This window comes from Biomphalaria glabrata, chromosome 13 (genome assembly GCF_947242115.1).
Source record: "Biomphalaria glabrata chromosome 13, xgBioGlab47.1, whole genome shotgun sequence".
Lineage (NCBI taxonomy): Eukaryota > Metazoa > Mollusca > Gastropoda > Planorbidae > Biomphalaria > Biomphalaria glabrata.
The window spans coordinates 27,243,931-27,270,043 of NC_074723.1; the positions used below are offsets into that span (position 1 = coordinate 27,243,931).

Genomic DNA, 26,113 nt, shown 5'->3' on the forward strand with positions numbered 1-26,113 from the left:
GACTGACATTAAAAGTCGAGATCACTAGCATTCAATTATTGTCTGAAATATAATGTCATTAAATATAAAAGTAACTGTTTTGTTTCTTAAATTAAATATGATGTGAATCATATAGTTTACTCTTTGTACACGTGCGGTTTTTTTTCAAGGTCTTGCATACATATATTCGATTCAAACAAATTTTACTAGCTAACAGCATACCATTGTTTAGAAGTCTTTCTAACAATAACAAATTATTCTGATGGTGACCCGATTGTCAATGATCCGTTTGTCGGGAGAACATGAACCATGACCGGCCTTAGGCATAGGCAAACTAGGCAGCCGTCTGGGGCCTCCAGTTGGTGGAACTTTGATCTGATAGTAGAGCACAATCTCTACAAGTCTAACTCTGTCTCTACTATGGAAATTGCAATATTGGATTATCAGTTATAATCAGTTATATCAGTTATCAGAAATCTAATAATCAGCTTTTGAAGTAAAGAGAGTGTAAACCTTTCCTCTCGAAGCATAAGAAAAAAATCTTAACTGTCAATTATGTTAAAGAGCCAATCTAAAATATTTTTATTTATTTATTACATTTACATTTTAGATCTAGGATGTATCAAGCTATCTTTTTTTTCTTATTTAAAAAAATGTTTTTAAATGTGTATGATTATTTCTTTCTAAATCTAGATCGATATCTAAATCTAAAGGTTTGTGAGTTATATCTAGATTCTAATGAAGGTACAGCATTAGAGGCCTAGATTGAGTAATCTCAAGTTAACCTCAAGAAATAAAAAATAAATCAATAAAAGATAACAATTAAGTCTAGTCATCCTGTTCATAAAAATCTGCCCAAAAATAGATCTAAATCTATCTGCCGTAGCAGAAGTAATGTAAGACATGATTTAGATCTACTAATGCTAGATTTACTTTGGTGATCAGGATCTAATCTAGATCTAGAAAAAAAATCTATTATTGTTGTCTTTATTTGCTTGTAAGTTTCAAACTTTTAATGCCCAAGAATATAAATAGATCTATCTAGGGCTAACGCGGCTAAGGCCACTAAGTAGTGACTAACAGTCACTAAGGTCTAGAGTTAGACTCTAGATCTAGATCTAGCTCTAGAGTCAGAGTCTAGTCTAGAGATTCATTTAGAATTTAGAGTAATTTATATAGATATTGATTTAGATCTAGATATCAAAATGATTAGATGTACATCTAGAGTCTAGATCTATAGATAGTATAGATTGTTATATTAGATCTAGAGATCTACATTATCTAGAGTCTAGATTAGATTTAGTCTAGTTATAGACTAGTCTAGATAGAGTTTTCAGTCTAGATCTAGTCTAGATAGATCTATCTCAACTATCTAGACTCTAGTTACTATTTAGTATTAGATCAATTTAGATCTAGATGATTTAGATATGGAATCTAGATCTATCTAGATGTCTAGAAGTAGAATCTAGATCTACTCAGCAGAGTCTCATTCAGCCAAATTATCGATAGATCTATCTATAGACCTAGAACTATACTAGACTAGATCTATCTATCTAAATAGATCTAGATTCTAGCTAATGTAGAGCTAGACCTGCTAGACAAATCTAGGTCTAGGTTTAGATTCCATAAGGAGGTCTTTATAAATCTAAATCTGTCTAGATTTAGATCTATTCTTCTAGATCTGGAATCTTTTAGGAAACCACCAACTCTAATGCAGTAATGGGTACATTACACCATCGTTATTCAACTGTCAGCCATAGAAACTGATGAGCTTTACATCATCTGCCCTATAGATATAGATCTCAAGGTTTGAATGTGGTTCTTTTTGTTTCTCTTTTCTATTTAATTTAGAGCTAGACTCTATTCTATTTCTAGATTATAGACTGGATGTAATCTAGATTAGACCAAGAATGTAATAACTTTATTTTTTATTGATCTATTCAGGGGCGGACTGGCTATATGGGCAACCGGGCAAATACCCGTTTGACCGATGAGGCTGCCGTATGGGGCCAATTTAATGTTAGTTAAGTCTCGTAAACATGATTGTCCTCGCTTTACCTTTTATAAAGATCTTAGATACTTAACTGTGTAATACTACCCACTAATACTAATAATGGGTGTTTATGATCATCACCAGGGGCTTCTCTCGTTGGTCTTAGCATCTAAGTAAGCGTTTGTTGGGGCTAGTGCTACACCTTGTTCAAGGGCTCCTAAAAGTTTGCATTCTCCCTACGAAGCTCCCAACATAAAGTTCGTACTATACACCTGGGTGCAGTTATCAAGATTTGAGTTCCTCTCATCGGTACTGGCAGATTGACAGATGTCTAAAATGTCCTCACCAAAAGCTTGGACTCAGACTCCACGTTGTCTTGATCTATCTGGCTGATTGAGGTGCTCATCAGCAGCAAAAGCTTTGGTCGAAATATAGGCCTCTTTTCTCGTTTCTTCTTCTGTCTCTTTCTTCTTCTCAGGTCTGTTGTCAAGGTTGAGTTTCTTGTCGTTGGGGTTGCACTCAAACGACTTGCTATCAGATTCGCAGACAACACCATATTCACCAGTGTTGCCATTGTAACTGCCTATTTCGTCAGGGCCTTGGACGGCTAGTAGTTGGATGTTCAACGATGGTGCTGCTCCAACATCACTTTGGTCGCACAGGAAACTACTACATCGTCCATTGTTTACCTTTCAAGTCTTGTTCCGCATCGTACTCATGACACATAAATCATTCAAAATGTCTTCCATTAGTTGGTCTACTTCAAACAGATAGGTGTCCAGATTTTCCCCTTCTTTTACCAGGTCTTCACGGAGGCGTGCTTATAAGGTTTCCTTGTTTACGCTTGGTTTCAGCCCTAACTCACGGAGTTCTTCCTGCAGTTGTTTTATTCAAAGCTCGTCCAGTTGCTTCTGACGGGCCATAGTAACGACTCTAACAATTCAGTCTCTCTGCAAACTACACCACACGACATTGTCAATTCAAAGAACTTGTCAACTCAGGGCTCCAGAGTAACATAACACTTCAATATCTTAAATAAATCACATAACTATACAATTGGCAACACGTAACACTGACTGTACAAATGTTTTACCTATAAAAACCGTACCACCGTATCGAACTCCACTTGACTCTCCGCTTCCTCCCGGACTTGCGTTGGGTTCCACTGTTTAGGACTGGCCTCACACACTGGGCTTGTTGTGTCGGACTTCAAGATCAAGATGTCGTCTCGCACCGAACCGTCATAATACGTCGTACAGAACCGCACTGAACTGAACCAAGCCAAACGTGTAAGTGAACTGTCTTGACTGTGGCACCTTTGCTCTTTAGATAGGATCACCAGAAGGCGTTCTAGAAACCAACGGAACGTCACTCGACCATTCTCGTTGACCACTTGACAACATCCGACACAACACAGATCCTTCCCAAAACGTCGTCGTTTCGTCACTCGCCGCGGTTCATCGCTCGTCTTACGCTGGCCTGTGTAATGTGTCAGTTGGCTAGACATACACTATTATCCCTATCTGTATCACCACCAGAGTTATAACAGTACCAGCGACTAGTAGAAAATGGTAACTATAGTTTTGCTTTTCCTTTCGCTAGCGTCAAAACCCCTCTTTGCTACGGTTATGGAAATTGGTATTTTTAGTTTGCTTTATTTTTTGTTTTAAACTCAAAACCCCACTTGGCTACCCTCATAGAATTAGGTGACTGTAGTTTGCATTATTGAAGAGAAAGTTTTTAATCCCAAACCTCTCTGGAGGGGGGAGTTTAAACTCAAATCCCTCTGGAGGGTGTTCAAACTTAAAACACTCTGACTGAGTACCCCTCTTTGCTACGCTCATAGAATTTGGTGACTATTGTTTGCTTTAGTTTATATTGAAGAGGGAGTTTCTAACTTTAAAAAAAACTCTGGATCCCCCCTTTTTTTTTTGGCTGGGCAGGGACAAATGATGATTTATCATTAAAATCTCACTTACAGTAAACAATATCATGCAAAAAACATTCACAAAATCCTCCCGCCCCCCCCCCCCATCAATTTCATTTCAGGGAGGGGAGTTGAACCCCAACACACCAGGCTACTCCGATGCCCAAAGTTGTAACACATACGAAAAAACCGGTCATAATGGAGAACTATCCATTTCTGAAAAAAAAGCATGCTTGTAGTTTTCCAGAGCACTCGAGCTCGGGCATGCAGAGGAAAAGAGCATGAGAGATCTGAATGGAGAGATGTGTTGATACAGGCCAGGGCACTCCTGAGGCAGTAGCTCTATACTAAGGGATAGTGTGTGTTTGTGTAATGGTTTGCTTTGGCATCACCCAGGAGATGATGAAAGCCTCATGAATCAGGTGTTTAGTAATGTGTGTAGGTGGTAAAAGCCTCACGTCAGTCAGTGAATAAATGACTCGCCCTGGTACAGTGACTCAATGACCAGCCAGAACAATTATCCCTACAGGCAACCTTCGTCTGCTTTATATTGAAATAACTTTAATTTACTAAATAGTTGGTCATGACATAAGACATGAAGCCAATCTTGAAGTATTTTCTTTTCTTTTGATTCTTCTAGAATGACAACTTTCTTCAATGGAGTGTAACATTTCAGGCTGTCCTTACTTTAATGCCTTGTGAGTACAAATGTGAATGAATAAGTAGTGCCAGTAATATTTAAAGTTATGTGTAACTCCATCTTTACAACGTTTGTTTTGTTACTTTACCCAAAGTTTTTTTTTTTTGATTTTTCTGGCATGTGAAGAAATATTACAGATTATAGTAACAAATTATTGTATAAGATTATAATGGCTTGAAATTGTAACTCTACTAGTATTTGATTATCACTCCATAGTTAGAATAATGTTGGGTTATGAAGATATCATTCAAAACAATAATCCCTTTAGTCTCGTAGACAATGTTCTCCCATATATTTCACTAGGTGTACTCTTCCATTCCCGTGATCTATCATTATTGTAACTCCCTATAAAATATACTACTTCAAAACAATCTTTTGTATATTAAGGTAGTTTGTGATACAAGCTACGTTATATCAGCGATGACAAGAGTATGCATACCAAACACAAAAATATTCGGTAAAAAATCTGAAGGACTATTTAAGAGCCTATTAACCATAGGAAACAAGCCCTAATTCATACAGGAACAATTCTTTGGCATGGCAAAAAATGGGAAGACAACATCAAGCAATTGACAGTTCTTGTGCTGTATAAGACGCTCAAAATATCAAACACAACATAGAAAGTACTTACATTACACTCATCCCAGTACCTACGTTTAATTTCTTTTCGCCCTACTTCTGAGACTATAAGATTTTTGTCCAGCTTTGATAGGATTTTCATCTGCTCTTAAAGCAACCGGAACCATATCCTCTGCAGGTGTTTCCATGTCTCCACTAGAAGCCACGGGTTGTTTAGAGACGCCTGAAAAGGCTTCAATGTTACCAGGAGATAGTGGGTGTAGAGAGACCCCGAATATGTCTCCACTAGAAGCCACGGGTTGTTTAGAGACGCCTGAAAAGGCTTCAATGTTACCAGGAGAAAGTGGGTGTAGAGAGACCCCGAATATGTCTCCACTAGAAGCCACGGGTTGTTTAGAGACCCCTGAAAAAGCTTCCATGTTACCAGGAGATAGTGGGTGTAGAGAGACCCCGAATATGTCTCAACGTCTCTTGCAGCAAAATCATGTAACGTTCCGGTTTTAGAGATAGGTCCAGACTTGAACAACACAATTAGATTCTTGTTCAGAGATAGTTCCAGACTTGAACAACACAATTAGATTCTTGTTCAGAGATAGGTCCACACTTGAACAACACAATTAGATTCTTGTTCAGAGATAGGTCCAGACTTGACCAACACAATTAGATTCTTGTTCAGAGATAGGTCCAGACTTGAACAACACAATTAGATTTTTTTTTTAATCAATGGTAGTGAAAGAACAGAAAACATGCTTGACAAGATTTGATGGAATACAATGGACTTTATAGTTCACACACACACACACACACGTGCACACGCACACACACACGACTAGAACTCATAAATACATTTACAAAGAATATTTTAATAACATCGCATAATAATTTTGTCTATGTTATTGAAAAGTTACTTTATTTTACTTTATTTTCTTGGGGTTACAATACTCACAATGACAGTTGCCATTATTATGATTGAAAATCACAGTATTTGGCAGTAAACAACATTTCTTTATCAGTTCTCATCGAACATTTGTATTCCCAGTAAGAAGTTCTACACTTACGATTGTGTGGACAAGAATACCATCGAGTTCTCTTGTCTGAACAACTTTCACTATGTCTCGGGAAATGTGACCAGTTCCTGCATTAATAACACATGGACATCAGAAGAGGCAATCGTTTGTGAAGTGGACTATTTAATGTAAGTGAACAAATATACTCGTCTAAATCTAACCCCTTACCCCAAACTAGTTCACAACTTGATATCACTGTTACTTGAACATGAGATCAATAATCAATCATTGGCTTTTGAAACAAAATCAGAATGCTACTGAAATTATTTTTTTGAACACCTTGAAACAAATGAGCTTAACTTTAAGCCTGGACAACACACATCTAGGTCAATGTGTTCAAAGTGAGCGCATGCAATAGAAATAGGAATTGCAAGGAAAGCGTTTCGGTTGGTCTATTAGTCATAGATCATGGGATTAAAGAGTCCGATGGGTTTCTATTGTACACCTGTGAGGAGAGGGGGAACAGCTCAGAGATTCAAAGTAGCTACACGAAACAGTTGTCACCATTCGGTTTTAGGCCCGACCCATAATCACCTCTTTTGCAGGGCCGGTCTTAGGTGAGCGACCGCAGTGGGCCCCGAACTATCATAGAACCCGCGCTAATTCTAGGTGTATAAATTATTAAATTAAACCATTGTATAACTTATAACAGATTTCACGCGGCCTCCTGTCAATTTACCAGGATCTCCTGGAAATCTCCTGAAATTGCAAAATATACGAAACAGTCTTGGAAATATCCGGAAATTATTAAAATCTTTAGAAAACTCATACGAATCTCTTGAAATATATTAGACGAAAATTGTCATTTTGGGGTGTCATTCAATAAGGAAAATGGCAATCCTACGCGCGATATAAAAATAAAAACGGCATTATCCCGTAATTTTGGAATCTGGTGAAAGAAGCTTCTCGCGCCTCAAACTAATGTAGAATTACTTTAGTTCAACAATTCTCGTAGATAGATTGAAACATTTGTTAATTCTTGCTATTGAGCGTGATTTATGTAGGAAATAGAATTTTTATGATATACTGTATGACTTCGCTACACGCAAGGCTCGTAAAGTTCGTGGGATAACTCTATCCGCAGAAATAAAAGGTTGATCTTTCCTTTACTTCTTCTTCTCGTCCAAACTCGTGAGAGAGGAAGAGAATTATATATATCAAAGATGTTTCTATCTACATGTCTATAAATGTTATATTTCTATAGGTACGTAGCTGTTTAATAAGACTGTTTCAAAATTTCTTCCTTCTAGGCAGAGTTCCATCTTAGCGCCCCTGATAGCTGGATCAACTATATTTCTTTGCTTTATATTCCTGTTTATAGACCTTTATTTGTACAGACTAGATAGGTGAGAGTTTGACTCGTTCAATCTTTTCTTTTTCAATTCTCTCTCTTACTAAAATTATTAGATTTATCTATGAGATTGTTTCAACAAAAAAAAAAATACAGTAAAAGAGTATAAAATATATGGACTATATACGTAAGCTGTATAGAATAGAGATGTGATCGAGTTATTGCAGCTGTAATTAGATCTATGTTGGTTTTTTATACACCCCAGCAATTTGTGTTGTTGACTATTCTCTTTGTCCACAGTATACGGATACATAACTCTGTAGTACGGCGACATTGGCATTGTGGACCACTGAGAGTGTTGTAAGTGTCAATAGCTTGGTGTAGCTTGTCATAGTTTCATTTCATTTCTTGTGTCAGCTTCCTGTAGTGACATTATTTCATTCCATCACAGGGAGAACTACACCATGCGTCCATTACAGTACCAAGGAAAAGTGTAAGTGACTCTTGTTGTCTGTGCTTCTTGTACATGGCATTCGCTTAGACAATTCATAGGTAAAAGTACAGGGGATGCAATTAGAGAATCTCTTCTTATTCTTGCCAGCTTTATAAAGCTTTGTGTAAACTAGATTGTTTAGTGAGGTGTGCCTGCTTGTAGTAGCTGTATGCAAATTACACAGAACGTGAAATTAGTCTGAATAGAAGGAAAATATTAAAATTAGCTTTGGAAAAGTGTCTTTTGTTGTTAAGGTTCTAGTCTATGACTAAACAACTGTAAAAATGTGACCTTGTTTTGATAATTTTTCTTCTTTGTTTTGTTTTGTTTCCAGGAAGAGAAAGAGATTGTAAGTATTCATGATCATGACATTTAGTTTTGAATATGTGAACATTATTTTCATAGTGAGTATCTTCATAACTCAAATAGCATTCTGATCTCAAGGTACACTCTCGCTTTGCAAATAGAAGTGCACTTAAATACTTGCTCAATGCAATGCTCTGATTTAGTTGCATAGGGAGAACTAACTCAGTGTTTGAATAGACTTAGACCGTCAAGGAGGTCAAAGACATTGCTATACTTTATTTAAACAAAGACTAAATTCAGCAAATGTTAAGACCAATTTTAATGACTGACACATGACTTAAATATGTTGACTTAAATATGTTACACATTAGAGTTCTAGTAACTTGAAGCACTATAATCGAGGTTGGGAACTTCACACCTTCCTATTTTAGTTTTGTTTCTGTTTCTATTTCTCTGATGCTTTTAAAAAAAAAAAAAGTATTCCTTTGTAGGCTAAAAAAAAAAAATTATTCCTTTGTAGGCTAAGTTAAGAGCCAACATACACTCACTGTGTGACATGGGCTCATTACAACATACACTCACTGTGTGACATGTGCTCACGACAACATATACTCACTGTGTGACATGTGCTCACGACAACATATACTCACTGTGTGACATGTGCTCACGACAACATACACTCACTGTGTGACATGTGCTCATTACAACATACACTCACTGTGTGACATGTGCTCATTACAACATACACTCACTGTGTGACATGTGCTCACGACAACATATACTCACTGTGTGACATGTGCTCATTACAACATACACTCACTGTGTGACATGTGCTCACGACAACATATACTCACTGTGTGACATGTGCTCATTACAACATACACTCACTGTGTGACATGTGCTCATTACAACATACACTCACTGTGTGACATGTGCTCACGACAACATATACTCATTGTGTGACATGTGCTCACCACAACATACACTCACTGTGTGACATGTGCTCACGACAAAATACACTCACTGTGTGACATGTACTCATTACAACATACACTCACTGTGTGACATGTGCTCATTACAACATACACTCACTGTGTGACATGTGCTCATTACAACATACACTCACTGTGTGACACGTGCTCACGACAACATATACTCACTGTGTGACATGTGCTCACCACAACATACACTCACTGTGTGACATGTGCTCATTACAACATACACTCACTGTGTGACATGTCCTCACGACAACATACACTCACTGTGTGACATGTGCTCACCACAACATACACTCACTGTGTGACATGTGCTCATTACAACAAACACTCACTGTGTGACATGTGCTCACGACAACATACACTGACTGTGTGACATGTGCTCATTACAACATACACTCACTGTGTGACATGTGCTCATTACAACATACACTCACTGTGTGACATGTGCTCATTACAACATACACTCACTGTGTGACATGTGCTCACGACAACATATACTCACTGTGTGACATGTGCTCACCACAACATACACTCACTGTGTGACATGTACTCATTACAACATACACTCACTGTGTGACATGTCCTCACGACAACATATACTCACTGTGTGACATGTGCTCACCACAACATACACTCACTGTGTGACATGTGCTCATTACAACAAACACTCACTGTGTGACATGTGCTCACGACAACATACACTCACTGTGTGACATGTGCTCATTACAACATATACTCACTGTGTGACATGTGCTTACGACAACATATACTCACTGTGTGACATGTGCTCACCACAACATATACTTCTAACATGCTTTTGAAATAATTCTTTTCATTTATTCCCTACGTTTTGGTTTCAACCAATTCTTCTCTTCTTTTCACAGGAGGAAATAGTAAGTAGAGTTTTTTTAATGGAATACAATCTACAGTTTGATATGGCATCATAGAGAATTTTAAATACACCCTACATTTTATTATTCATTTATGGCTGAACAAATAATAAGAAAATATTGGACATACTAGGATGTCTATTGTCAAGGTGAGATGTAAGGTTTAGCTAGGGGGTGACTTAACAAGGTTTCCCCCCTCCCCACCTCGCCAGGCTAATGCTGTCATAAATGAATGCAAGGCAAACTGAATAGCAAAATAAAATGTCTTCTAACTTTAAAGAAATAGTCAACGCTCCAAGTGAACATTTACTAATGAACTATAAAGATGAATGATGGGTATTCGGAGAGGTCACGTTAGGGAATCATGTTTACTGTAGGAAGAAAGAACCCATCTCCCAGGACATACTCAAAGTACGTCCACGCGGCCCAGGAACATCTACCAACTAAATGAGCAGAACTTCTACACTAGCTCCACTGGCTCAATCATAGCCTAAGGATTGGCTCAAACACTACCTAAGATGGAGCACACTGCAACATTGAATAGAGCAGAGATCTAGTTATGCCGCTAAAGAAAACAAAAAACAAACCTTAGCGACAACACGCATACATACAAGTCAAGCATAATTAAGAAATTCTGTGTACTTGCCCTATAACAAGGGGACAACCACTGGTATAACACCAACAACCATGGGCGTAGCCGAGGGTAGGGGTTTGGGGGGGGGGAGGTCTATTTATTATATTTATTTTAGGTGTGATTTGAATATTAAACCATCACTTGTTCCAGCGCTCATAACATTTTGAGTGCGTAATTTGCTTTTTTTTAAAAAAATTTTGAAGAGGTATTTTTTAGCTTCAAACTCCGCTGAAAAAAGGGGGGGGGGGGGGTTTGAACACAAAACCCATCTTGGCTACGCTCATATAGTCTGGCTGCGCCGGGACAACTGAAGGTTTAGTATTAAAATCTCTCCTAAAATAAACAAAATCAAAGCAAAAAAATCAGTCACTAAATTCCGACCCCCCCCCCCCCCATTAGCGGTCTAGATTTCATTTGGGGGGGGATGTATATATATATATATATATATATATATATTAGTAATAAACCTTGTGGTGACACAGATGGGGGTAGTGGTATGTGTGTAGTCAACCGATGCAAATCGCCCCAGGCCAGCGCTAGACGAGCGGTCAACTGTGACGAGCCAAGACGGTTAACTGCGATGACTGTCGAAGTTTGTAGAAACATCTAGTGTGAGTGGAGTTCAGGGGCGTCACGGGGGATGTGGTCATGTGATTTACCAGAAGGGTCGAGCGATGTTCCGTCTGGTTCTAGAAGGCCAGTAGGGACCTTATATAAGAGCGAAGGTGTCAGTGTGAAGTCGCTTCACGTTACCTCGCCACTTCACAAGTACGAGTCGAAGTCAAGAACCAGTCTAAGTGAAGTCGGTTCGGAGCAAAGAATCAAGTGCAAGTCTAGGGAGAGGCGTAGAGTTGATACAGCGTTACAGAGTTGATACGTCGTAGTGTGAAGCTTTTGTACAGTCTGTGTTACGTATTGCTAATTGTACAGTATTGGCTGTGATTTATTGAACATTAAAACTTTATTTTGGAGCCCTGAGTTGTCAAGCTCTTTAAGTTGGTGGTGTCGTGTGGTGCAGTTTGTAGAGAGCCTGGATAGTGAGATTCGTTACAATATATATATATATATATATATATATATATATTACAAACTTTATATCAACTCACTCTGTCGGTCTACCTGAACACGTTATTTTTCCGACACCCAATCTCGGATGAAGCTGAAATTGTGCGCACTTATTTCTTGACTAGGCATCAACCAAAATAAACTATTGCTATTCAATTATTTTGTTTGGTATCTCGAACAAGGGAAAGAAATTGCACTTGATTGAATTTGTGGCATAAGCTGGATCGGTCTCCTTTATAGGTCGTCGCTCAAAAAGGAAAGAAACAATCTATTTTCACACAATCTTCTCCAGTTGTAGGTACCTAACTAGTAGAGTGGTTCGCGAGTCTGTCCAGGATTCTTTGTAGTTTGTTTTATTTCTTACTTTGAGCTGAGTCATCCCATTATGTCTCTTGTCATCTACAGCATGGATGACTTTGGCTTAGGCGTGATTTCCACAACTGAGTGAGTATATTCAACTAGAGATACGTTAGTCATTCCATCATTGGACTAAGGACTTGTTATGATAGCAACCACTTTTTTTTTTCGTTTCACAGCTTTCAACCTCCTACTGACTTGTAAGTAAACTAAAAATCAATCAATTTATTATATATTATCTCTCTGGGGTAGTTTAAAGTGTACACTAGTATCTTGTAATCAGACGTCTATAAGTTGGAGTTCAACTAGGCACTAGTGCATTGTAAAGACTATTTATTTAGACATTCTATTGACAAATGTATTATATTAAGTTTTCATGTGTACTTAAGGCAATATTCCCACTACTGTTGTCTGTGTAGAACTTTGTAGCGATGTAATGACATTCAATGTATTTCTGTTGTTGTAGAGATGAGGATGAAGCATCAGGTGCTGTGGAGTAAGTAGCTACTTGTTGTCTCTCCAACCATTTCTGTCTTGGCCACTCTCTTGCTCTTTGTCCTATACAGCTATACATTGAGCTAGTCTTTGATTTGGACCTAGCCTTGTCAATAAAGTGAGAACCTTTTTTTCTGATCATTTGTTTCAGTAAGCCTGAGAGACTCTCTGTTTTATCTGAGTAAGTACATTCCTACAAAATTAAAAAAAAGTTGTGCGCTTCTTAAAACAAATGCAGAATAGTGCCACTTGTTTGTGATTTATAGTGTCACCTATATGTGAGTAAGTGCCCAGTATATGTGAATTGTGTCAGCTGTATGTGAGTTATAGTGTCAACTATATGTAAATTGTAGTTTCACCTATATGGGAATTATAGTCGTCTATATGTGAGTTATAGCGTCGCCTATTTGTAAGTTATAGTGTCACCAGTATGTGGGTTACAGTATCGCCTATATAGATTATTATAGCTTTTATATTGCACTACTTTCATGCTCATAGCATGCTCAGAGCGCTTTTTGGTCCAATCTCATTTGTGGGGGGGGGTTGGTTTTCTGTGCTGCCTTTAGGCGTTCAGTAAACACAACTCTGCCCGAGTCGGGTGTCGAACCTCGAGCCGCCTTCTAGGTAGTCAAGCCAAGCCAAGTTCAAGCGCACTTGGCCTCTCGACCACGCTTCCCACAATGTGAGATGCAGTGTGAGTTAGTGTCATTTTTTTTTTTTAGTTATAATTATTACTAAGAGCTGCTACCCCCTCCCCCCCCCCCCCCCCCCCCCAGTGTGAAATAATGTTTGTAAGATAACCATAACAAATTTCAGTGCATCTCTCACGTTTCTCCTGTACCTCCTAGAACATAAAATTCCTTTCCTCTTTCTGTATGGAATACTCGTCAGCTATAACCAATGGTTTTATTATTTCCTAATCAGACGACAAAGTCGCTTGCAGGAGTTAAATGATAGAGAGTCTATGACTAAAGGTAAGTTGCTTGACTACGTCTGTATTGTAGCGATTGAACAGTTCTCTGTGACATCCTTTCTATAGATTACATATTTTCTAACCTAACAATGTTGCTATAATTATACTGTCATATCTATGTGAATGTTAGTACAATCTATACTGTCATATATGTGAATGTTAGTACAATCTATACTGTCATATATGTGTATGTTAGTACAATCTATATTGTCATATATGTGAATGTTAGTACAATCTATACTGTCATATATGTGTATGTTAGTTCAATCTATACTATACTGTCATATCTATGTGAATGTTAGTACAATCTATACTGTCATATATGTGAATGTTAGTACAATCTATACTGTCATATATGTGAATGTTAGTACAATCTATACTGTCATATATGTGTATGTTAGTACAATCTATATTGTCATATATGTGAATGTTAGTACAATCTATACTGTCATATATGTGTATGTTAGTACAATCTATATTATATTGTCATATATGTGAATGTTAGTACAATCTATACTGTCATATATGTGAATGTTAGTACAATCTACACTGTCATATATGTGAATGTTAGTACAATCTATACTGTCATATATGTGTATGTTAGTACAATCTATACTGTCATATATGTGAATGTTAGTACAATCTATGTTATACTGTCATATATGTGTATGTTAGTACAACCTATACTATACTGTCATATATGTGTATGTTAGTACAATCTATATTGTCATATATGTGAATGTTAGTACAATCTATACTGTCATATATGTGTATGTTAGTACAATCTATATTATATTGTCATATATGTGAATGTTAGTACAATCTATACTGTCATATATGTGTATGTTAGTACAATCTATATTGTCATATATGTGAATGTTAGTACAATCTATACTGTCATATATGTGTATGTTAGTACAATCTATACTATACTGTCATATCTATGTGAATGTTAGTACAATCTATACTGTCATATCTGTGTATGTTAGTACAATCTATACTATACTGTCATATCTGTGTATGTTAGTACAATCTATACTATACTGTCATATATGTGTATGTTAGTACAATCTATACTATACTGTCGTATCTGTGTATGTTAGTACAATCTATGCTATACTGTCGTATCTGTGTATGTTAGTACAATCTATATTATACTGTCATATATGTGAATGTTAGTACAATCTATGCTATACTGTCATATATGTAAATGTTAGTACAATCTATGCTATACTGTCGTATATGTGAATGTTAGCACAATCTATGTTATACTGTCATATATGTGAATGTTAGTACAATCTATACTATACTTTCGTATCTGTGTATGTTAGTACAATCTATGCTATACTGTCATATATGTGAATGTTAGTACAATCTATGCTATACTGTCATATATGTGAATGTTAGTACAATCTATGCTATACTGTCATATATGTGTATGTTAGTACAATCTATACTATACTGTCGTATCTGTGTATGTTAGTACAATCTATGCTATACTGTCATATATGTGAATGTTAGTACAATCTATACTATACTGTCGTATCTGTGTATGTTATTACAATCTATGCTATACTGTCATATCTGTGTATGTTAGTACAATCTGTGCTATACTGTCATAACTGGGTATGTTAGTACAATACATGCTATACTACTGTCGTATCTGTATGTTAGTACAATCTATGCTATACTGTCATATCTTGGTATGTTAGTACAATACATGCTATACTACTGTCGTATCTGTATGTTAGTACAATCTATGCTATACTGTCATATCTGGGTATGTTAGTACAATACATGCTATACTACTGTCGTATCTGTATGTTAGTACAATCTATGCTATACTGTCATATCTGTGTATGTTAGAACAATATGTGTCTAACTACAATGCTCAGTAAAACTGTCGTGTCTGTTACTGTGTGTTATCTATAAAAAGTAGATACATTGTAAGTTAGTGTGTAAACATACTTATCTATTGATACATTTAACTTTTCACTTGTTGCCTAGAACAAATCAAGATGTACAAGAAACGTCTGGAGGAGGTAACTTACATCTAGGATGATAAATACGTTTTTTGTTGGTTGTTACAACTCACTCTGTCTGTCTGATAACAAGTTTGTACACATTATTTCTTCAACACCCAATCTCGGATTAAGTTAAAATTTCTCACATTTTATTTTGTACATGACAAAACAAGAAATCAATAAAAACAAATGAACCAATTAGTTAACTAACTCTTGGTAATTAGTTATTTTGTTTGGTATCGAACAAGGGAAAAATTGTACTTGACAAATGTGTAAAAGTTAAATTAGTTCCCTTTGAGATGTCTTGATCCCTGAGTTCAAAGGCAAATTGTACAACATTTGTATGCATTTAAAAAGCGATCATTGTAACATTCTCACAGATACCCCTTTCTCCCCCCCCCCCTTTTTTTTCCCCACTTGGTCTAAACAAGTGATAGGATCATAGCGCAATGAGAAAGCTTAAAACATGAAATTTCGCTTAACAAAAAGCAATTGGTGAAAATTATTCCTAATTTATTCTTGTTAGTCTAGATCTATTGCCAATTTAATTAGATGACTGGTCCAAAGTAATTGATACAATGACACTTACAATTTTATTTTAAAGTATTTTTATGTTTTTCTTGTTTTTTAAATCAATTTTCTTCTTGTTTGGTTTAAGTAATTAATTAGTTAACTTATTATTATTATTATACTTATTATTTCTAAACTAAATTGGTGATGGATGTACAGCACATATTTAGGGCGGTGCTTCATAAAGGATCACGATATTTATTGAAATGTAAATTGGAACCAGTTGAAAAAGACTCTCAAGGACACCATAGTCAAGGCACTAAAATATTGCAACATACCAGGCAAAGGAGCCTCTAAGAACTATCCACCATATCGGGTTAAGGCGCCGCTTAGAGCTGTAAACAGTTCAACATCCCAGGCTAAGGCTCCTCTAGGAACTAGCCAAACATCCCAGGCTAAGGCTCCTCTAAGAACTAGCCAAACATCCCAGGCTAAGGCTCCTCTAGGAACTAGCCAAACATCCCAGGCTAAGGCTCCTCTAGGAACTAGCCAAACATCCCAGGCTAAGGCTCCTCTAGGAACTAGCCAAACATCCCAGGCTAAGGCTCCTCTAAGAACTAGCCAAACATCCCAGGCTAAGGCTCCTCTAGGAACTAGCCAAACATCCCAGGCTAAGGCTCCTCTAGGAACTAGCCAAACATCCCAGGCTAAGGCTCCTCTAAGAACTAGCCAAACATCCCAGGCTAAGGCTCCTCTAAGAACTAGCCAAACATCCCAGGCTAAGGCTCCTCTAAGAACTAGCCAAACATCCCAGGCTAAGGCTCCTCTAAGAACTAGCCAAACATCCCAGGCTAAGGCTCCTCTAAGAACTAGCCAAACATAAACATCCCAGGCTAAGGCGCCACTAGGAACTAGCCAAACATAAACATCCCAGGCTAAGGCTCCTCTAGGAACTAGCCAAACATCCCAGGCTAAGGCTCCTCTAAGAACTAGCCAAACATCCCAGGCTAAGGCTCCTCTAGGAACTAGCCAAACATAAACATCCCAGGCTAAGGCTCCTCTAGGAACTAGCCAAACATAAACATCCCAGGCTAAGGCTCCTCTAGGAACTAGCCAAACATCCCAGGCTAAGGCTCCTCTAAGAACTAGCCAAACATCCCAGGCTAAGGCTCCTCTAAGAACTAGCCAAACATCCCAGGCTAAGGCTCCTCTAAGAACTAGCCAAACATCCCAGGCTAAGGCTCCTCTAAGAACTAGCCAAACATAAACATCCCAGGCTAAGGCTCCTCTAGGAACTAGCCAAACATCCCAGGCTAAGGCTCCTCTAAGAACTAGCCAAACATCCCAGGCTAAGGCTCCTCTAAGAACTAGCCAAACATCCCAGGCTAAGGCTCCTCTAAGAACTAGCCAAACATCCCAGGCTAAGGCTCCTCTAAGAACTAGCCAAACATCCCAGGCTAAGGCTCCTCTAGGAACTAGCCAAACATAAACATCCCAGGCTAAGGCTCCTCTAGGAACTAGCCAAACATAAACATCCCAGGCTAAGGCTCCTCTAGGAACTAGCCAAACATAAACATCCCAGGCTAAGGCTCCTCTAGGAACTAGCCAAACATAAACATCCCAGGCTAAGGCGCCACTAGGAACTAACCCGACATACCAGACTAAGGCGCTTTTAATAACTTTCAACTGCCTAACATACCAGGCTGAGGCACCTCTAAGTACTGCAAATGGCCCAACATACCGGCCCTTAAATTTGAGTATCACTTTTCTCTCGCGCCCCCCCCCCTTCCATTTCTCCACCTTGACAGTCTTCTTTATACTATCTGACTAAACGTCTGCTTTTCAGTTCTTTTGAAATAAGGGGTGGAGACACTTTATATAAGAATTTAATATCTAGCATATATAACTTCTATTAGTGACAGATTTTTTTTACAAAAAAAATGTAATTTCTTTTCTATAATACAATGGGGGGGGGGGTGCGATTGTTTCTTTACTAACGATTTAATTTGAGATTATAGAGTGTGCTTGAACACAATATACAAATGACTTCAAATATCAATAAGAAGTTTATATAATTTTGATATTGAAGTAATTTTCCTCACAAACTATGATTTCTGCTTTAAAATTGGATAGCCCCCCACCCCATTCACATGGTTGGGGTTGGGAGGAAAGTATATATGCAATCGCCCCCACCCTAGCGGATCGGCCAAGATACTATAAAATTAATATAGATATTCAAATCATTTTGTTCACCAACTAGGATTTTTTCATAAAAATTGGACTGCCCCCCCCCACTCAAAGGGCTTGGGTGGGGAGGGCAGTAGCTGTAAACGCCCGTCCCCAAACTATCAAATCGGCCAATATACTAAAGGGGCGACAAAATCTAAAAATTGGTTAAAATATAAATAATTAGTATATATTATTAACATAAGTAAAGAATTCGTATACGGATTTTGTGATTTCTCTACTAAAATACGCCCCCCCCCACTTCAATGGGGAGGGGTTAGCCGATTATGGGACGTGTGACTCTATATAGATAGATAAATAAGAAAATATAAAAGGATATCTAACTTGATTGACTCGATATAGATAGATAAATAAGAAAATAAAACAGGATTTCTAACTTGATTGACTCCATATATATACATGAACAAGAAAATAAAAAAGGATATCTAACTTGATTGACTCGATACAGATACACAAATAAGAATATAAAAAAGGATATCTAACTTCAGTGCATTTCTTATAACAGTACGCACCGGTACGGTGTACCGGCACCTTTTTCAATGAGGGGAAAAATTATTACCCTTCTTGTATTTTAACGTTCATTATTAAATTTATTAGTACTAAGTTAGGCAATCCATCAATGAGTACCGGCACCCATTTCTTTACAAAAAAAAAAAAAAGCATTAACTTGATTATCTCGATATAGATACACCAATATGAATATAAAAAAGGATATCTAACTTGATTATCTCGATATAAAGGCATAATAAGACAATGGGGATAAATGATGTTACTTAGAATAATTATGCTATACATAGACACAAAGTCTACGACTAGCAAGAGGCTTTAGCTGTCAACGGGAAAATGTATCTAGATAACAAAATAATTTAATATTTTTAAATACTTAAAAAACAACAACATCAAAGTTTATATAAGTGTAATTGTATCTATCTATTAGTTTGCATAAGTCATGTAATTTAATTTGTAATAGATCTAGAGTCCTAGACTAACAATAATAATTCTGTGCGATTAGAAATATTTTTACCAATTATATTTGTTTAGCACAATTTCATGATGTTAACTTTCTCAATGCGCTATGATCCTATCACTTGGCTGGACCAGTTGGGAAAAATGGGGAGGGGGGGGGGAGAAGGGCTATCTGTGTGAATGTTACCGTGATCGCTTATGAGAAGCATTAAAAAAAAAATTGAGACAGGGGGAACGACCTGAATTCGAACTCACGCCTCCTTAAGCCTAAAAAATGTATGACTTAAATTTGAACTCGGAGCTCAAGCCTCCTCGTGGGGACCAATTTAACCTATACCATATACTACCTCCTCTGTCAAGTACGATTTCTTTGCCTTGTTTTATACCAAACAAAATAATTAATTACCAATAGTTAAATTAACTCAATGGTTAATTCTTTTTATTGATTCTTGTTTGGTCATGTACAAGAAATAAGTGTGCCAAATTTCCTCTTGATCCAAGTGTGTGGAAGAAATAATGTGTACTAGGTTCCTTTACCAGAGACAGAGGTGAGTAGATAGAAGCTTGGTAACCATTGACTACTGTCTTTTATTAGTTGGAGCATGAAGTGAAGGAAATTGTCAAGGCCAGAGATGGTTTTCTATTCAAGCTGAACAGATAAAGCCTTACACAAGACTTAGGAATGACATGAGGTACTAAGAGAAGTGCACTATATGAAATACTTGATCCTTTCAATAGTTCCTTCTGGGGCTTGGAGGAGTTGATGGGGGAAATGATTTATTTGCATTCTGGAAACATGTTTAGATTAGTATGACATTGGAATGTGAACCTAATCATTAGAGAAACACAAATCTATAATTACGTTCATTTGTATTATCATAAAAATGTTAACTTTTTAATCAGTATTAGAGACCTCCATACCAATGTTAACTTATGAAGGCAATATTGGTTTGTCATTTATATAAAGTGGCTCATACCTAAATAATTCTGTATAGAGCAAAAACACTGTTAATCTTAGTACAATAGTTCTTGTTGAAAATATTACATATAACTGTCGGCTATTTTATATACATAATTTTTTTTTCAATGTTAATTTAGTTGTTTTTTTAGAAAGTAATTTTTACGATTTTTTTATAAACTACATGAGGTGTTTGATTTAAAATCGATGTGCGTGGCCCTATGGAATATTGTAATCAGAGGCGTAGAGAGGGGCGGGGTGGAAGGCATGGGAGTGCATCTTATCCCAGGTGCCACTTGCAGAAGTACGCCAAAACTTCTCCAAGACAGGCTAATACAATTACCCATTGATTCCCAAACTACGTCCCGCGGACCACATTCGGCACGCGACGTGGTTTCATCCGGCCCGCCGAAACGTCGGCACAAAGTGTAGTAGATCTCCCTCTCCAAGAAAAGTTTATGAGTCTTCGCTTTTTCTCAGATGAATTGACACTATAATAATATTTGTACGTTTATGAAATGGGAGAGCCAAAGAAACTACAAATGGACTCTGAATTTAGAATCTAGCTGGACAAGTGAACGGATCTTTACTTATTGGTGGAACATGATAATAAGCCAACGTGTTTGTTTTATACAGAAAGTGTGGCTGTTTAAAAAAAAAACAAATATTTACTGCTGCAAGTGCTACAAGTATGCATGTTTTTCGTATTTCCTATTGTTTAAAAAAACAAAAAAACAAAAAATATTAACTGCTTTCATCAAACACATATGGCGACATATTTTGTTTTTTGCTTTGAGCAGCGAATAAAAGATTCTTAAACTACGCATTGGAGGATCTATGGGAATATTTATCCAAAAAATACAAGAAAATGAGTCACTGGTAAGCTAGCCACAATGTTGCTCACATTTTAAGTAGAGAAATGAAGCCATTTTCAGACGCGTAAAAAAAAAAAAAAGAAAGAGATAACTTTCAGATATCCCATTTATTAATGTACGTACTAGATCCACAGGTTTCTATTAAAATTGTTTCAGGTCAATTTCATTTCATTTTTTTACATTTTCGGCCCGCGACACGAGTGCCGGAAAAATATTTTGGCCCGCAGGTCTAATTAGGTAGGGCATCACTGCACTAATCATTATGCCAGGGAAATGCATATGAAAATAGAAAGTTTTATAGTTTCAAACTTTTCTCTCTACGAAGTATAAAGGGGACTAATTCAACTTAAATCACCTTATCAGTCAAGGATACTTCTTTCCCTTGTTAGAGATACCACACAAAATAATTATCAATAGTTAATTAATTAATTGGTTCATTTTGTTTTAAGTGATTCTTGTTTTTTTTTCAGGTAAAAAAAATAATTGTGCAATATTTTTTCTGGATCCGAGATTGGGTGTGGGATATATAACTTTCACATCGTTTTTATCAGACAAAGTGAGCTAATATACACTTTGCAACAAAAATAGTTATATTAGTACCGTACTTTCGGAATTTTCGTATTTTTTGTCCACGGCAATTGGGAGAGTGATATGTATGTATATGTAGCAGGGGCGGACTGGGTGTTAAAATCGGCCCGGGCATTTCTATACAATCAGGCTCATAAATTGCATATCCTATGATGGGCATCCAATTATAGACATGCCTGACCTCAAAATCATTACGTTGAGTTTGAGTATCAATAACTGTGTACGTGCATACAGTGTATTTAATAGAAATATAGGCCTCATGTTGCTTTTTAATCGCTAAGTGTGTAGGCCATTAAAAAGATAGAGCCTATCCAGTAGCACTGTCCACGGATGTAGGCTATTACATTATTTCAGAAAAATTGTTACATCAAATTAGTTTTATGTATTACACTGTAGAGAGATAGTCCATAAACAAGATGCTCAGAAGAGAGAATATTATAAAACAGTTAACTATTTAATACATAGTGGCATCCATGCGGCCCTTTTAGGTACCGGTCCACCGGGCATTTGCCCAAATGCCCATATAGCCAGTTCGCCACTGATATGTAGGGATATAGCCTATATTCATCGATTCTATTCGCTTTAGAAGTTGTAAACATTTCAATGGTTTCAAACTTTTTGCCTCGCTAATATTTTTTTTATTCGTCAAAATTCTAAAAATTGAATCTGAAACACGCTGGAGCGTCGAAACACAGGCGGTTAACGTAATTGTCAAAAAAAAAAAGCATTTGGACAGTATTACCACTAGACCTTAATGTGTCCTTTTTAAGCAGGAGAAAAGTTGTGTTGGAGCTTAGCTTAGATAAGTAAGGAGAATCCTTTAGTACATTCTATTGTTATTTGTATTACTTTCTTAGTAGTGAGTCTCATCTATTTATTATAGTACTGTGTTTGTTCTGGAAATAAAGGTCAGCGGGGTGCCACGAAAGTAGCCTGCACCGAGAGCCTGTTACGCTCGTCACGCTTCTGATTTCAATGTAAGATTTTAGGGCTATTATAGAATTACTTGGAGCTGAACAGTGAAAGAACTAATATCTGTGTGTATGTATAAAGATGTGTTGAAACAGGCCAGAGCCCTCCATAGACTGTAGCGCCACTGGGATGGAGGGATGGATGGATAAAGAACTTTCCCAAAGACTTAATATGTAAGAGGTACTAAGACTTTTAACCTGTTTAATGTATCTTTCATCCTCAGGTACATTTACAATGAGAAACTCCTTCCCTTGCTATCAAGCACACAATTGGGACATTTTGTCTTGAGCAAGTTGGAATGAAACTGTTTATGTTCTAACAATGTTTTCAGTTAATGTTAAGCTACACTGTATTTGCTTATTAATGTCATCTCTGTTTCTGTCAAGCGACCATATGTGACTAAATATTTCAATGCTGTATGTAGTGGAGAGCTCACTGAAATCTTGGCTTCACATTCTTGTAAATAAGTTTCTTTGATGTTTTCATTCAGTTCAACTATTTTACATTTTGATAATTTTGTACAAGGAAATTTTTTTTTAAAGCTGTAATGAACTCAATCTATTGTGTTCAGCTAATTGAATCTTGTTGCTAAAGTAAACAATAAACATCTCTCAACATGTCATGTCTTATTCAACATCTGATGTATCAGTCAACATCTGGTGTGTCAGTCAACATGTCATGTATCAGTCAACATCTGATGTATCAGTCAACATCTGGTGTGTCAGTCAACATGTCATGTATCAGTCAACATCTGATGTATCAGTCAACATCTGGTGTATCAGTCAACATGTCATGTATCAGTCAACATCTGATATATCAGCCAACATCTGGTGTATCAGTCAACATGTCATGTATCAGTCAACATCTGATATATCAGCCAACATCTGGTGTGTCAGTCAACATCTGATGTATCAGTCAACATCTGATGTATCAGTTGACATGTCATATGTCAGTCAACATCTGATGTATCAGTCAACATCTGATGTATCAGTCAACATCTGATGTATCAGTCAACATCTGATATATCAGTCAACATGTCATGTATCAGTCAATACTAAAACTGATCTCTCATCTCATTTGATTGTTCTGAAATGTTACTTGACTCTAAATGTACTGATGTACAGAGCACGCCAGCATGCATGACAGACCATCAGTTGTTTCCAAGGTCTACTCTTGGTCGTGTGGTTCTGGTTTAGTTTGTATAACGTTTATGTTCCTACTCATTATTGTTTCAGTCATTGGGTTTTTGTTCTTGATGTTGTTAGCATGAATACTTTTCTAATCTCACTGTTTCAATCAGGGGCGTGGCTAGGAATTTTCCATCGTTTAAGGGCCCGTGGGGGGGGGGGGGCTTAACCTCTTTGGTGGCCCCTGCATTTTGCGAAATATTTAGTTTTTAATGAAAAAAAACCCACTCAAGTGGGGGCCCTTGAAAATTCCCCCCCCCTCCTTCCCCCACCCTAGCTACGCCACTGGTTTCAATGTTAAATAAAAAGTTGTTATTTAAAGTCTTTTATTTGTGAATTTTTTTTTAGTATAGTCATATGAGTGGCTTAAAAGTGTTTTAAAATTATATTTCATCAATATCTCCTTTTTAAATGCACCGGATCCAACCTTACTGGTATACCTAGAAAATCCTAACGGAGGTTTAAACTCAAGACTATCGGTTATGAAAGCTGACAACGTGATTACTTGGCCCACTGTAACCTAAAAGCAACATGGATGATTTGATTTCACCTGTCCCATCTAAACGCTGACCTGAAACACTGACAGATCCAAATTGAAACATTCCATACTTTAGAGCTTTAACTCTGACCATTGTCCAAGTTGGCAATTAGTTTAAGCCTCGTTAAAGTAACATGTTCAATGTAAAGTGTGTTGGTCGCACAAACTTTTGGATTCAGTTCTGAGGAACATACCATGGTTTGCATTGTCCTCGCCTTTATGGTGGTCATTTCCACCGGACGGACTGTAAAGATCAGGCTGGGGTGCCCGGCAACTGAGACAAGATTGCTCGACTAGACAAAAACTGATTGAGATGGCGCCCTGTCCACTGGTGGCTAATGTCGGGCCACACCCCAGGACAATAACAGTTAGCACGTAACAGAAGTAATAACGTAGTGTGGGCAAACTTCTCACTTCCGTGGTGACTGCTGGACCTCCGTGTGGTCATTTTATTTCTCCGTTTGACTGTGTCATGCCTGACAGACCACAAGACCAAATTGCGTTAGGCCTATAGAATTTATTTTGTCAAGGCGTGATTGTGTTAATTGACATTTTAGTATGCTATAGCGCCGTGTCTTAGCTGGATGTTTTTCTAGAGCATTAGAGCTAGGCGATGTCATTCGCGTGACTTGATGGAGACATTGTCTCATTGAATCCAGTGAAAGTACTCAGGAACTTTTGAACAGCACAATTCTTGTATCACTTTGAAAATAAGGTTTCGTTTTGAATGAATAGTTATTATAATAATGTAGGCCAATTGTGACGAGAAATCAATTTAGAATTATTATTTGAAATACCGGTATGAAATACATTCATTGAAACGTGTATGCAGATCCAATGCTATTAAACAATGAGGCAAAGTTTATTTTTAGCGTTGCTAGAGGGTTGTGCATTGGACTGTAGCTTTAGACAGCTAGTTACAACTTGGATGTGTATAACTTTGACACAACTATTTGAGACTACATGAACTACGGAGATTGAAACCAAAGACTTGAACTGACTACAACACTGCTCCATTTGAGAGACATTCAAGAAATGTTGCCTTCCCTTCCTCCTCCGTACCCCCCACCTCCGCTCTTCTGAGATTAACCAAAAGTTTCATCACTCACACACACACACACATACCCTTAACTCCCAAAAGGAACAAATCCGCTCCTAGTTTTGAGCAGTCTAGGAATGACCAAATTACGGACCGCGGGCCATGTCCGCACGTAACGCGCAGAGGTTTGTTTCCATTTGAACTTAATTGTTTATATGGCCAAAAGAAGTTGGATATCAGTGACGCAGTGTCTGTCTGTCGGTCATGCTTAGTTCTCAACAACTAAAAGCACTAATGAAAATCTAATTTTTTTTTTACATACTTGGTAGCGTGCTCAAAGTATGTACATTCCCGATTGATCTGTTTCTAAAAGGCACTCACTTCTTATAGAGATGTGTTGTTGGTTTTTACACGCTCTTTGACACTCCCAAATAAGAGCGAAGTCCACGTAACACACATCCA

The 26,113-nt window shown here is 37.3% G+C and overlaps 1 protein-coding gene across 1 annotated transcript; it reads left to right on the forward strand.

The window, feature by feature from the left end:
* The first annotated feature begins 855 nt into the window (after window positions 1-855).
* On the forward strand, window positions 856-8,033 carry LOC106076581 (uncharacterized). Its single transcript, XM_056009191.1, has 6 exons — window positions 856-875; window positions 4,540-4,597; window positions 6,218-6,373; window positions 7,496-7,591; window positions 7,837-7,896; window positions 7,988-8,033. The coding sequence occupies exons 2-6, from the start codon at window positions 4,557-4,559 to the stop codon at window positions 8,031-8,033; spliced, it is 399 nt and encodes a 132-aa protein (XP_055865166.1). The 5' UTR covers window positions 856-875; window positions 4,540-4,556.
* The last annotated feature ends 18,080 nt before the right edge of the window (window positions 8,034-26,113 follow it).

What these genes read in the sequence shown, in the direction of transcription:
- LOC106076581 (XM_056009191.1), top strand. Translation starts at nt 4,557, where the DNA reads ATGGAGTGTAACATTTCAGGCTGTCCTTACTTTAATGCCTT. An exon ending in TATTTGTACAGACTAGATAG is followed by an intron (nt 7,592 to 7,836) that starts GTGAGAGTTTGA and finishes CTTTGTCCACAG; the next exon opens with TATACGGATACATAACTCTG. An exon ending in TGTGGACCACTGAGAGTGTT is followed by an intron (nt 7,897 to 7,987) that starts GTAAGTGTCAAT and finishes ATTCCATCACAG; the next exon opens with GGAGAACTACACCATGCGTC.